The 15,000-nt window shown below is 49.7% G+C and overlaps 1 protein-coding gene across 3 annotated transcripts in view; it reads left to right on the top strand.

The window, feature by feature from the left end:
* The window catches only part of col14a1b (collagen, type XIV, alpha 1b), an 87,586-nt gene that overhangs the window by 29,025 nt on the left and 43,561 nt on the right, over positions 1-15,000 (top strand). For all 3 annotated transcript variants that reach the window (XM_079592076.1, XM_079592075.1, XM_079592074.1), the window contains 8 exons: positions 1,044-1,199; positions 1,338-1,457; positions 1,539-1,703; positions 2,053-2,214; positions 6,977-7,137; positions 7,387-7,516; positions 10,592-10,737; positions 10,880-11,009. In XM_079592076.1, coding sequence (XP_079448202.1) covers positions 1,044-1,199; positions 1,338-1,457; positions 1,539-1,703; positions 2,053-2,214; positions 6,977-7,137; positions 7,387-7,516; positions 10,592-10,737; positions 10,880-11,009 — 1,170 coding nt within the window. The remainder of the gene's footprint in view (positions 1-1,043; positions 1,200-1,337; positions 1,458-1,538; positions 1,704-2,052; positions 2,215-6,976; positions 7,138-7,386; positions 7,517-10,591; positions 10,738-10,879; positions 11,010-15,000) is intronic.

Below are 15,000 nucleotides of genomic sequence, written 5' to 3'. Positions count from 1 at the left end.
CGCGTGACGCACACACACACACACATGTACGCACGCACGCACACACACGCGCGGCGCACACACACACACACACATGTACGCACACACATGTACGCACGCACACACACGCGTGGCGCACACACACACACACACACACATGTACGCACGCACACACACGCACGGCGCACACACACACACACATGTACGCACGCGGCGCACACACACACACATGTACGCACGCACACACACGCGCGGCGCACATACACACACACACACGCACACGCGCGCGGCACACACACACACACACATGTACGCACGCACGCACACACACGCGCGGCGCACACACACACACACGCGCACACACACACACGCGCGGCGCACACACACACGCGCGGCACACACACACACACACACACATGTACGCACACACGCGCGGCGCACACACACACGCGCGGCGCACACACACACACGGCGCACACACACACACACACGCGCGGCGCACACACACACACACATATGTACGCGCGCACACACACGCGCGGCGCACACACACACACGCGCGGCGCACACACACACACACGCGCGGCACACACACACGCGCGGCACACACACACACACACACACGTGCTCTCTAATGTAATGTCAGTGTTTCTCCACAGGCGGCGTGTCAGCAGCTCTTCAGCGGATGGAAGGAGGCTCAGGGTTGTCTCTGCACATTAGTGATGTAGTAGAAAGATCCCACAGTCCAAAACTGAAATAAAGACGTTCATGAAGAGTGCTTTTGTCATGTTATCCGAGTGCTTTTGTCATGTCACTGCACACACACTACTGAGAAACATGTAGAAGTTAAAACCGCTTGTGTCCACAGCACATACAGGACTTACACAACAAGAATAACTGATGATGCATTTCAATAATCGCTGTAACTCTAAGAGAATAGTGATGTCACACCTCATCTATAACAACTATAATCATTAATATAACTATGAAGTTTCAATAATCGCTGTACCTGAGAGAGTCAGTGTGTGTGTGTGTGAACACAGATCTGCTGTCTGTCTCCACAGAGGACATCTTCACATGTAAGACTCCAGCTGTCGCTGATATCGTGATCCTGGTCGACGGATCCTGGAGTATCGGCCGGATTAATTTCCGTTTGGTGCGGATGTTTCTGGAAAGTCTCGTCAGGGCCTTCGCGGTCGGTTCTGAACACACACGAGTTGGTGCGTCTGTGGTCTTGTGTTTTTATTGGTGTGTGTTTGTGAATTGTTTAATAGTGTGTGTGTGTACAGGTTTGGCTGAACTTGTGAGGGAAAAATGTCTCCTTTTATTTGTGTGTGTGTGTGTGTGTGTGTGCGCAGGCCTGGCGCAGTACAGTGGGGATCCGCGGGTCGAGTGGCATCTAAACACTCACAGCACTAAAGAGGCCGTGATCGACGCTGTGAAGAATCTGCCTTATAAGGGAGGAAACACACTCACAGGTACAAACACACACATCTTAGATCTACATGACTTCATCGTCACTCTTAATGCATCTGTGTGTTCATGTGTGTTTTTCCCAGGTCTTGCTTTGACGTATATTTTGGAGAACAGCTTTAAACCTGAATCTGGATCCAGACCTGAGGTTCCTAAGATTGGGATCCTGATCACGGATGGGAAATCTCAGGATGATGTTCTGTCTCCTGCTCAGAGACTCCGAGACGCTGGGATCGAGCTGTTTGCTATCGGTATGGGAACAGAATCAACTGTGACGGGCTCATTAATGAAAGCTCATTTATTAGAGGGGGGCGATATGACCATGGACAAACACAGAGAACATATGACAGTATTACAGTACTGCTATCTTTGTTATCAAAAATAAGATCAAAGATACAAATAACAAACAATAGGACAATAACAGACAAACTTAGATGATATAAACATGCTTTATGTGTTTCAGGAACAGTAGGAATAATACAGAAATTAATCAAATATTAAATAACACTGCATAGTCTTCACTGTAGGAATGAAATATAAATTGGTGCTTTTTTAAGCTACAAACGTGTCTGTGGCCATGTTTCCCGTGTGGTTGTCTAGGGGTGAAGAACGCGGATGAGAACGAGCTGAGAGCCATCGCCTCGCCACCCGAGGACACACACATGTATAACGTGGAGGACTTCAGTGTGATGAGCTCCATCGTGGAGGGAGTGACCCGGAGTGTGTGTGAGCGCGTCTCTGAGATCAGCCGAGAGATCAGCGGTGGGTTCTAGGATCAGCAGTGGGTTCTGTGGGTTCTGGGATCAGCGGTGGGTTCTGTGGGTTCTGGGATCAGCGGTGGGTTCTGTGGGTTCTAGGATCAGCAGTGGGTTCTGTGGGTTCTGGGATCAGCGGTGGGTTCTGTGGGTTCTGGGATCAGTGGTGGGTTCTGTGGGTTCTGGGATCAGTGGTGGGTTCTGTGGGTTCTGGGATCAGCGCTGGGCTCTGGGATCAGCGGTGGGTTCTAGGATCAGCAGTGGGTTCTGTGGGTTCTGGGATCAGTGGTGGGTTCTGGGATCAGCGGTTGGTTCTGGGATCAGTGGTGGGTTCTGGGATCAGTGGTGGGTTCTGTGGGTTCTGGGATCAGTGGTGGGTTCTGGGATCAGCGGTGGGTTCTGGGATCAGCGGTGGGTTCTGGGATCAGTGGTGGGTTCTGGGGGTTCTAGGATCAGTGGTGGGTTCTGAGGGTTCTGGGATCAGTGGTGGGTTCTGAGGGCTCTGGGATCAGCTGTGAGTTCTGAGGGTTCTAGGATCAGCGGTGGGTTCTGAGGGTTCTGGGATCAGCGGTGAGTTCTGCGGGTTGTGGGATCAGCGGTGGGCTCTGGGATCAGTGGTGGGCTCTGGGATCAGTGGTGGGTTCTGGGATCAGCGGTGGGTTCTGGGATCAGCGATGGGTTCTGAGGGTTTTGGGATCAGCGGTGAGTTCTGAGGGTTCTAGGATCAGCTGTGGGTTCTGGGATCAGCGGTGGGTTCTAGGATCAGTGGTGGGTTCTGGGATCAGCGGTGGGTTCTGAGGGTTCTGGGATTAGCGGTGGGTTCTGGGGGTTCTAGGATCAGCGGTGGGTTCTGGGGGTTGGGGGATCAGCGGTGGGTTCTGGTATCAGTGGTGGATTCTGGGATCAGCGGTGGGTTCTGAGGGTTCTGGGATCAGCGGTGGGTTCTGGGGGTTGGGGGATCAGCGGTGGGTTCTGGGGGTTGGGGGATCAGCGGTGGGTTCTGGTATCAGTGGTGGATTCTGGGATCAGCGGTGAGTTCTGAGGGTTCTGGGATCAGCGGTGGGTTCTGGGGGTTCTGGGATCAGCGGTGGGTTCTGGGGGTTCTGGGATCAGCGGTGGGTTCTGGGATCAGTGGTGGGTTCTGGGGGTTCTAGGATCAGCGGTGGGTTCTGGGATCAGCGGTGGGTTCTGGGGGTTCTGGGATCAACGGTGGGTTCTGAGGGTTCTGGGATCAGCGGTGGGTTCTAGGATCAGTGGTGGTTTCTGGGGGTTCTAGGATCAGCGGTGGGTTCTGGGGGTTCTGGGATCAGCGGTGGGTTCTGGGATCAGCGGTGGGTTCTGGGATCAGTGGTGGATTCTGGGATCAGCGGTGGGTTCTGAGGGTTCTGGGATCAGCGGTGGGTTCTGGGGGTTCAGGGATCAGCGGTGGGTTCTGAGGTTCTATGATCAGCGGTGGGTTCTGGGGGTTCTAGGATCAGCGGTGGGTTCTGGGGTTCTAGCATCAGCGGTGGGTTCAGGGGGTTCTGGGATCAGCAGTGGGTTCAGGGGGTTCTGGGATCAGCGGTGGGTTCTGGGATCAGCAGTGGGTTCTGGGGGTTGGGGGATCAGCGGTGGGTTCTGAGGGTTCTGGGATCAGCAGTGGGTTCAGGGGGTTCTGGGATCAGCGGTGGGTTCAGGGGGTTCTGGGATCAGCGGTGGGTTCTAGGATCAGCAGTGGGTTCTGGGGTTCTAGGATCAGCGGTGGGTTCTGGGGTTCTAGGATTAGTGGTGGGTTCAGGGGGATCTGGGATCAGCGGTGGGTTCAGGGGGTTCTGGGATCAGCGGTGGGTTCTGGGATCAGCAGTGGGTTCTGGGGGTTGGGGGATCAGCGGTGGGTTCTGGGGGTTCTGGGATCAGCGGTGGGTTCTGGGGGTTGGGGGATCAGCAGTGGGGTCTGGGGGTTAGGGGATCAGCGGTGGGTTCTGAGGGTTGGGGGATCAGCAGTCGGTTCTGGGATCAGCGGTGGGTTCTGGGGGTTGCGGGATTAGCGGTGGGTTCTGGGGGTTGGGGGATTAGCGGTGGGTTCTGGGGGTTGGGGGATTAGCGGTGGGTTCTGGGGGTTGGGGGATCAGCGATGGGTTCTGGGGGTTGGGGGATCAGCGGTGGGTTCTGGGGGTTGCGGGATTAGCGGTGGGTTCTGGGGGTTGGGGGATTAGCGGTGGGTTCTGGGGGTTGGGGGATTAGCGGTGGGTTCTGGGGGTTGGGGGATTAGCGGTGGGTTCTGGGGGTTGGGGGATCAGCGGTGGGTTCTGAGGGTTCTGGGATCAGCGGTGGGTTCTGGGGGTTGGGGGATCAGCGGTGGGTTCTGGGGGTTGGGGGATCAGCGGTGGGTTCTGGTATCAGTGGTGGATTCTGGGATCAGCGGTGGGTTCTGAGGGTTCTGGGATCAGCGGTGGGTTCTGGGGGTTCTGGGATCAGCGGTGGGTTCTGGGGGTTCTGGGATCAGCGGTGGGTTCTGGGGGTTCTAGGATCAGCGGTGGGTTCTGGGATCAGCGGTGGGTTCTGGGGGTTCTGGGATCAACGGTGGGTTCTGAGGGTTCTGGGATCAGCGGTGGGTTCTAGGATCAGCGGTGGGTTCTGGGATCAGTGGTGGTTTCTGGGGGTTCTAGGATCAGCGGTGGGTTCTGGGGGTTCTGGGATCAGCGGTGGGTTCTGGGATCAGCGGTGGGTTCTGGGATCAGTGGTGGATTCTGGGATCAGCGGTGGGTTCTGAGATCAGCGGTGGGTTCTGAGGGTTCTGGGATCAGCGGTGGGTTCTGGGGGTTCAGGGATCAGCGGTGGGTTCTGAGGTTCTAGGATCAGCGGTGGGTTCTGGGGGTTCTAGGATCAGCGGTGGGTTCTGGGGTTCTAGGATCAGCGGTGGGTTCAGGGGGTTCTGGGATCAGCAGTGGGTTCTGGGGGTTGGGGGATCAGCGGTGGGTTCTGAGGGTTCTGGGATCAGCAGTGGGTTCAGGGGGTTCTGGGATCAGCGGTGGGTTCAGGGGGTTCTGGGATCAGCGGTGGGTTCTAGGATCAGCAGTGGGTTCTGGGGTTCTAGGATCAGCGGTGGGTTCTGGGGTTCTAGGATTAGCGGTGGGTTCTGGGGGTTGGGGGATTAGCGGTGGGTTCTGGGGGTTGGGGGATTAGCGGTGGGTTCTGGGGGTTGGGGGATCAGCGATGGGTTCTGGGGGTTGGGGGATCAGCAGTGGGTTCTGGGATCAGCGGTGGGTTCTGGGGGTTGGGGGATTAGCGGTGGGTTCTGGGGGTTGGGGGATTAGCGGTGGGTTCTGGGGGTTGGGGGATCAGCGGTGGGTTCTGAGGGTTGGGGGATCAAAGGTCATAGCCAGAGGTTTCATATAATTAAGAACAGGTTGTATTTAAGCTTTTACAGCTTTTATCAGCGGTGGGTTCTGGGGGTTGCGGGATTAGCGGTGGGTTCTGGGGGTTGGGGGATTAGCGGTGGGTTCTGGGGGTTGGGGGATTAGCGGTGGGTTCTGGGGGTTGGGGGATTAGCGGTGGGTTCTGGGGGTTGGGGGATCAGCGGTGGGTTCTGAGGGTTCTGGGATCAGCGGTGGGTTCTGGGGGTTGGGGGATCAGCGGTGGGTTCTGGGGGTTGGGGGATCAGCGGTGGGTTCTGGTATCAGTGGTGGATTCTGGGATCAGCGGTGGGTTCTGAGGGTTCTGGGATCAGCGGTGGGTTCTGGGGGTTCTGGGATCAGCGGTGGGTTCTGGGGGTTCTGGGATCAGCGGTGGGTTCTGGGGGTTCTAGGATCAGCGGTGGGTTCTGGGATCAGCGGTGGGTTCTGGGGGTTCTGGGATCAACGGTGGGTTCTGAGGGTTCTGGGATCAGCGGTGGGTTCTAGGATCAGCGGTGGGTTCTGGGATCAGTGGTGGTTTCTGGGGGTTCTAGGATCAGCGGTGGGTTCTGGGGGTTCTGGGATCAGCGGTGGGTTCTGGGATCAGCGGTGGGTTCTGGGATCAGTGGTGGATTCTGGGATCAGCGGTGGGTTCTGAGATCAGCGGTGGGTTCTGAGGGTTCTGGGATCAGCGGTGGGTTCTGGGGGTTCAGGGATCAGCGGTGGGTTCTGAGGTTCTAGGATCAGCGGTGGGTTCTGGGGGTTCTAGGATCAGCGGTGGGTTCTGGGGTTCTAGGATCAGCGGTGGGTTCAGGGGGTTCTGGGATCAGCAGTGGGTTCTGGGGGTTGGGGGATCAGCGGTGGGTTCTGAGGGTTCTGGGATCAGCAGTGGGTTCAGGGGGTTCTGGGATCAGCGGTGGGTTCAGGGGGTTCTGGGATCAGCGGTGGGTTCTAGGATCAGCAGTGGGTTCTGGGGTTCTAGGATCAGCGGTGGGTTCTGGGGTTCTAGGATTAGCGGTGGGTTCTGGGGGTTGGGGGATTAGCGGTGGGTTCTGGGGGTTGGGGGATTAGCGGTGGGTTCTGGGGGTTGGGGGATCAGCGATGGGTTCTGGGGGTTGGGGGATCAGCAGTGGGTTCTGGGATCAGCGGTGGGTTCTGGGGGTTGGGGGATCAGCGGTGGGTTCTGGGGGTTGGGGGATTAGCGGTGGGTTCTGGGGGTTGGGGGATTAGCGGTGGGTTCTGGGGTTTGGGGGATCAGCGGTGGGTTCTGAGGGTTGGGGGATCAAAGGTCATAGCCAGAGGTTTCATATAATTAAGAACAGGTTGTATTTAAGCTTTTACAATATCCTGCTTACATGGTGTAAAGTTTGTGTTTGGCGTTTGTGTCTGCTTCAGGTGAAACAGAGCCGTATTCAAGGTCACTCGACGCTCCCAGTGACCTTGTGACGTCTGAGGTCACGGCCAGGAGCTTCCGTGTATCATGGAATCACGCTGCCGGGCCGGTGGAGAAGTACAGAGTGGTGTATTATTCATCCAGTGGAGTCAGACCTGAGGAGGTGTGTGTGTGTGTGTGTGTGTGTGTGTGTGTGTGTGTGTGTGTGTGTGTGTATGTGTGTGCAGGTTTGTTTATATTTATGAGGGCCACATCTTCAAAACATCTTCAGGAATGCAGTCAAACATGTCACTTCTGAGGAGGTTTTTGGCTGGCCTCAATAATGATGTATTATTTTGAATATACATCTGTGAATGTAGATTTATCAGATATTCTGCCTGGTGAAACACTCATGTTCATCTGTGTGGTGCAGGTGGTGGTGAACGGTGACGAGAACTCTGTGGTGTTGAGGTTTCTGAACTCTCTGACGGAGTATCAGATCACTGTGTTTGCCATTTACAGTAACTCAGCCAGTGAAGCTCTGAGAGGCATCGAGACCACCTGTGAGTGCTCATATGTTCATCACATCTGATCTATATATCACATCTGATCTATATATCACATCTGATCTATTCATCACGTCTGATCTATTCATCACATCTGATCTATTCATCACATCACATCTGATCTATTCATCACATCACATCTGATCTATATATCACATCTGATCTATTCATCACATCACATCTGATCTATTCATCACATCTAATATATCACATAACATCACATCTGATCTATTCATCACATCTAATCCATATATCACATCTGATCTATTCATCACATCTGATCATATATCACATCACATCTGATCTATTCATCACATCTGATCTATTCATCACATCACATCTGATCTATTCATCACATCTGATCTATTCATCACATCTAATCCATATATCTCATCTAATCCATATATCACATCTGATCTATTCATCACATCTAATCCATATATCACATCTAATCCATATATCACATCTGATCTATTCATCACATCTGATCTATTCATCACATCTGATCTATTCATCACATCTAATCCATATATCACATCTGATCTATTCATCGCATCTGATCTATTCATCACATCTGATCTATTCATCACATCTGATCTATTCATCACATCTGATCTATTTATCACATCTGATCTATTCATCACATCACATCTGATCTATATATCACATCTGATCTATTCATCACATCACATCTGATCTATTCATCACATCTAATATATCACATAACATCACATCTGATCTATTCATCACATCTAATCCATATATCACATCTGATCTATTCATCACATCTGATCATATATCACATCACATCTGATCTATTCATCACATCTGATCTATTCATCACATCACATCTGATCTATTCATCACATCTGATCTATTCATCACATCTAATCCATATATCTCATCTAATCCATATATCACATCTGATCTATTCATCACATCTAATCCATATATCACATCTAATCCATATATCACATCTGATCTATTCATCACATCTGATCTATTCATCACATCTGATCTATTCATCACATCTAATCCATATATCACATCTGATCTATTCATCGCATCTGATCTATTCATCACATCTGATCTATTCATCACATCTGATCTATTTATCACATCTGATCTATTCATCACATCTGATCTATTCATCACATTTGATCTATTCATCACATCTGATCCATATATCACATCTGATCTATTCATCGCATCTGATCTATTCATCACATCTGATCTATTCATCACATCTGATCTATTCATCACATCTGATCTATTCATCACATCTGATCTATTCATCACATCTGATCTATTCATCACATCTAATCCATATATCACATCTGATCTATTCATCACATCTAATCTATGAATCACATCTGATCTATGAATCACATCTGATCTATTCATCACATCTAATCCATATATCACATCTGATCTATTCATCACATCTGATCTATATATCACATCTGATCTATTCATCACATCTGATCTATTAATCACATCTAATCCATATATCACATCTGATCTATTCATCACATCTGATCTATTCATCACATCTGATCTATTCATCACATCTAATCCATATATCACATCTGATCTATTCATCACATCTGATCTATTCATCACATCTAATCCATATATCACATCTGATCTATTCATCACATCTGATCTATATATCACATCTGATCTATATATCACATCTGATCTATTCATCACATCTGATCTATTCATCACATCTGATCTATTCATCACATCTGATCTATTCATCACATCACATATATTCATCACATCTGATCTATATATCACATCTGGGGCCCTATCTTGCACCCAGCGCAACTGACTTTCAACACCGACGCATGTATCATTCCTATTTTGCACCCGCGCACAGCGGACTCTTCCCTCCACAGACGCACGTCGGTAAATTAGGGAATGAACTTGCGCTCACGGGGGCGGTTCAGCGCAAAGAGGAGGCGTGTTCCGGCGCAAAACTTCCATGGTGCTGTTTTCCAGTTTTAGAAAGCAATTGCGCCATTGACCAGGAAAAAAACTGTCTAAAGACAGTGGCGCGTTGCGCGTTAGTGATATGGTATTTTAAGGGCGCGTGCTTGGCCATAATGTTAACGCGCATCCACTTTGATTCTCTAATATAAACAGATGCAGCAGTTTTCATTTTTGCAAATCATACATTATTACAAGGAAAAATATTAACACACGAGGGAAATCATTGTTGTGTCCGTGAAGATGTAAAAAAGATCTATCTAGATTTAAAAAAAAAAAAAAAATCTAGATTAGGCTACACATTTACTACCCAAATTGTACGCCTGTTTAACCGAAGCTAATTTGGGTGGGTTTCTCCCATCATCCCCAATGTCACTTCTCTGTGTTTTACGGCCCTGACGAGAACGTCGGTCTCCTCGGCTGTGAACCGCTCCTGGCGTGCGCCGGCAAATCCGCCGTTATAATTGCGATCCACCGTTATAATTGCGATCCGCCGTTATAATTGCGATCCGCCGTTATAATAGCGATCCACCGTTATAATAGCGATCCGCCGTTATAATAGCGATCCGCCGTGGAACAAGCGCGCCGGCTCTTAAAGGGAATGTGAGAGGACGCTCTGATTGGTTTATTTCACGTTACGCCCAAACCACACCTATGAATAATGAAGCGACTGCAGACCAACACATTTTAGATTCGCGTCGGGCGCAAGAGTCGTTTATCCCGCCGGGAAAATAGCAACAGCGCCGGGATCCGCCCACAAAGTTACTTGCGCTTTGCACTTTGACACTTGCGTTTCAGAACGTTAAAATAGGGCCCCTGATCTATTCATCACATCTGATCTATTCATCACATCTGATCTATTCATCACATCTGATCTATTCATCACATCTGATCTATTCATCACATCTGATCTATTCATCACATCTGATCTATTCATCACATCTGATCTATTCATCACATCTGATCTATATATCACATCTGATCTATTAATCACATCTGGTCTAATATTTTGGGCTGAACTGATCAGTTTTCTGCTTGTGCTTCAGTGATTGGTTATTGATTGTTGTGTTTGGTCAGTGGCCCTGCCGACGGTCAGCAGTCTGGAGCTGTATGACATCACTCACAGCACCATGCGTGTGCGCTGGCGAGAGGCAGAAGGGGCTTCTGGGTACATGATCCTGTATGCGCCTCTGACGGAGGGCGACCCTGCGGACGAGAAGGAGGTGGAATACACACACACACACACACTTGTGAATGTCTCGTTTCCCAGAGAATGCATTAACCAATTCGATTTCCACCTTCGATTCAGCAAAAGTGGCTTTGGATAAAATCGTCATGAATGTAAATGTGTTTGTGTGTTTACAGGTTAAAGTGTCTGACTCTGTGACTCAGATTGAACTGGAAGATTTAACTCCTGCTACCGAATACACAGTAACGGTTTACGCCATGTATGGAGAGGAGGCCAGCGACCCCATGACTGCGCAGGAGACCACGCGTGAGTACAGGCCCACACACGCCAGAACATCACACACATCAGGTGTGCCGACTAGAAGGATGTGAACTGGGATTGACTTATAGACTGTAAATAAATATGTTCGTAGTGTGTGTGACGTCACCCGTAGTGTTTTTTAAGCCCAAAGTGGGCGGAGCCGGCCATCGCCATCTTGGCAGCGTCACTCTCAGGTAAACGAAAATGTGCAGCGAGGCAGATTAGCTGAGGTGACGTGACGCTAGCAGACAGCAGACAAACGGCTAGTAGTGACATCAACAGCAATCCACCTGTCACTCAAGTGGCCACGCCCTTAATTATGCATAACTTTAAGGCTTAATATAATTTAAACGGATATTAGTTATAAAATAAAAATTCACCCCCCACACAATCGTCATGAAGGGCAAAATTAGCTATATAGACCAAAACCACTTTTTGCACCAGACTGTAAACATGTTTATTTCTTTAAAGTTGGGCAGTTTAACATGCGGGTCTATGGGACTGAGTCTCTTCTACAGCGCTCTCTAGTGGCCAGTGGAGGAACTGCAGTTTAACATGCGGGTCTATGGGACTGAGTCTCTTCTACAGCGCTCTCTAGTGGCCAGTGGAGGAACTGCAGTTTAACATGCGGGTCTATGGGACCGAGTCTCTTCTACAGCGCTCTCTAGTGGCCAGTGGAGGAACTGCAGTTTAACATGCGGGTCTATGGGACCGAGTCTCTTCTACAGCGCTCTCTAGTGGCCAGTGGAGGAACTGCAGTTTAACATGCGGGTCTATGGGACTGAGTCTCTTCTACAGCGCTCTCTAGTGGCCAGTGGAGGAACTGCAGTTTAACATGCGGGTCTATGGGACCGAGTCTCTTCTACAGCGCTCTCTAGTGGCCAGTGGAGGAACTGCAGTTTAACATGCGGGTCTATGGGACCGAGTCTCTTCTACAGCCGCTCTCTAGTGGCCAGTGGAGGAACTGCAGTTTAACATGCGGGTCTATGGGACCGAGTTTCTTCAACAGCGCTCTCTAGTGGCCAGTGGAGGAACTGCAGTTTAACATGCGGGTCTATGGGACCGAGTCTCTTCTACAGCCGCTCTCTAGTGGCCAGTGGAGGAACTGCAGTTTAACATGCGGGTCTATGGGACCGAGTCTCTTCTACAGCGCTCTCTAGGTGCCAGTGGAGGAACTGCAGTTTAACATGCGGGTCTATGGGACCGAGTCTCTTCTACAGCGCTCTCTAGTGGCCAGTGGAGGAACTGCAGTTTAACATGCGGGTCTATGGGACCGAGTCTCTTCTACAGCCGCTCTCTAGTGGCCAGTGGAGGAACTGCAGTTTAACATGCGGGTCTATGGGACCGAGTTTCTTCAACAGCGCTCTCTAGTGGCCAGTGGAGGAACTGCAGTTTAACATGCGGGTCTATGGGACCGAGTCTCTTCTACAGCGCTCTCTAGGTGCCAGTGGAGGAACTGCAGTTTAACATGCGGGTCTATGGGACTGAGTCTCTTCTGCAGCGCTCTCTAGTGGCCAGTGGAGGAACTGCAGTTTAACATGCGGGTCTATGGGACTGAGTCTCTTCTGCAGCGCTCTCTAGTGGCCAGTGGAGGAACTGCAGTTTAACATGCGGGTCTATGGGACTGAGTCTCTTCTGCAGCGCTCTCTAGTGGCCAGTGGAGGAACTGCAGTTTAACATGCGGGTCTATGGGACCGAGTCTCTTCTACAGCCGCTCTCTAGTGGCCAGTGGAGGAACTGCAGTTTAACATGCGGGTCTATGGGACTGAGTCTCTTCTGCAGCGCTCTCTAGTGGCCAGAGGAGGAACTGCAGTTTAACATGCGGGTCTATGGGACTGAGTCTCTTCTGCAGCGCTCTCTAGTGGCCAGAGGAGGAACTGCAGTTTAACATGCGGGTCTATGGGACCGAGTCTCTTCTACAGCGCTCTCTAGTGGCCAGTGGAGGAACTGCAGTTTAACATGCGGGTCTATGGGACATTGGCTGCATTCCAAACCGCATACTTCCCTACTATTTAGTATGGGAAAAAGAGTAGGCGAGCGAAAAAGTATGTATGAATCCAAAAGAGTAGGCGAGAATTACCTGGGTGACGTACTAATTATCGCGAGATTCGGACTTAAGTGCGTTCCAATATGCCTACTTTCCTACTATATAGTAGGCGAAAACAGTACGTGAAGGAAGCAGTATGTTCGAAACATCAGTATTCATAAAAGAGTAGGCGAGAAGTTCCCGGATGGCTTACTGCTTCCAGCCAGATTTTTGAGTGCTCAACCGGTGGATACTCTTCTATCCCAGGAGGCCACGCGAGGGGATACGTCATTATCAAACATCACGGAGATCAGCGACGCGCGGGGTTTCAAATGTGAGTAAACACGGTTCCTTGTGTTAAAATTGCATGTGTTAAACTACTATAGAGTAAACGTTTTAACTGTTGAAGGTGTAAAGGAGTTAGACAGTATAGTATGATTGTGATTTGGCTGTAAAAACACGTTTTATTATATATAACGTTAGCTAGCTGACGGGAGCTGCAGTAAGGACACGTAAGTTACGTCTCTAACGTGGATTTACATAACCATAAACATCTTAAAGACGCTTATTTTAAACGTCTATTTACATCTGACAGGAACATCTTTTATAAGTATTGCAGAAGAGCACTAGCCTGGGAAAACCCAGACCCTCTCAGTTGTAACTGAGTAAGGGTCTGGCAAAGCTCCATAGACAATTCATTTCCACAGGGGCGTCACCAACGGACGTCGGATAGATCTAAAACCAATCAGAGCGATGAATGACATGACGTATGCAGAGCGACGGAGAAACATCTCGAGACTCTCAGCAATTCTCTGTTTGTGTTAACGAAAATGACCATTTTAAATCGCTTGAAACAGACGCGATAGCTGATTCGAACGAGTGATGTTGTGATGTTCCACGGCGGCATCCATGTCTGTAATGTACAAAATCTGCGTCACCGTCTCTGCTCTGTCGTCATCGTGTAAAACGTTTCTGATTGGTGCCGCGATTTCGGCGGATTGGAAATGGGTTTCAATGGGCTCTTTGCCAGACCCACTTGCAAAGCAAATCTAAATTTGCCGGAAGTGGTCTGGGTTTTCCCAGGCTAGAAGAGCACATCACAACATGAAATATCCATCTGAGTGATATGTGTGCTATTATGTAGAACATATCTATAAAGTAACTAAACATAAGTTATCTATTTTATTTGTCCATTAGTACTGTTGATAAATTGAGGAACATGTATGTTGGATAAAAAGTTAAAACAACCTCAACATGTAAATGTAGTGTTGAGCTCATAAATCACAGAGGTTATGGGAGTCTTGTCTGGATGTTGCAGGGACAGAAGAACAGATGTGTGTTTGAGGGACAGATGAACAGATGTGTGTTTGAGGGACAGAAGAACAGATGTGTGTTTATCTGGTGGAGAGAGGCTCATGAAGCTGAATGCTGTCATCAAAGGCTTTGAGTGAGTATACTACAGAAATTAATAATAATTTAAATATTAAGTTGTAGTTTATTTTAATTATTGTAATTTCAAACAGAGCTATTACAGCACCTTTCTGATTCTTGATTTCTGTGCATTTGCTGCTCAGCTGTTGTGGTGGAGCAGGACCTGCAAGGAAAGATGATGGTGGCATTTGTGGAAAAAAAGTGTTATTGTCTGCTAAATAATACTGAAATCAAATGACATTGTGCTGTTAAAACTACTGCTTTTGTGTTATGTTTGTGCATTTTTGTAGGATCTGAAATGTCAGCAGACTGGTGTGAGCACTGAGGATGAGGAGCACAGAGCTGAAGATCGTGCCATGGACGAGTCCCTCCATCACTCCACCGGCCCTTATTGCCTCAGATTGTGAAGCACAACACATCACGCAACAACCTCCGGCACTCCGGCACGGCTCACCTCTGGCGGTCCGCTGATTCATCAGAATAAAGCCGCAGAATGGGAACCGCTGTGTTGAGATGGCAGTAGATGTGGTTCAGTGCCTG

The sequence above is a fragment of the Phoxinus phoxinus genome (genome assembly GCF_949152265.1).
Source record: "Phoxinus phoxinus genome assembly, chromosome: 19".
Taxonomy (NCBI): Eukaryota; Metazoa; Chordata; class Actinopteri; order Cypriniformes; family Leuciscidae; genus Phoxinus; species Phoxinus phoxinus.
The sequence above is the reverse complement of the archived record's forward strand: the minus strand, read 5'-3'. Positions and strand labels throughout refer to the sequence as shown.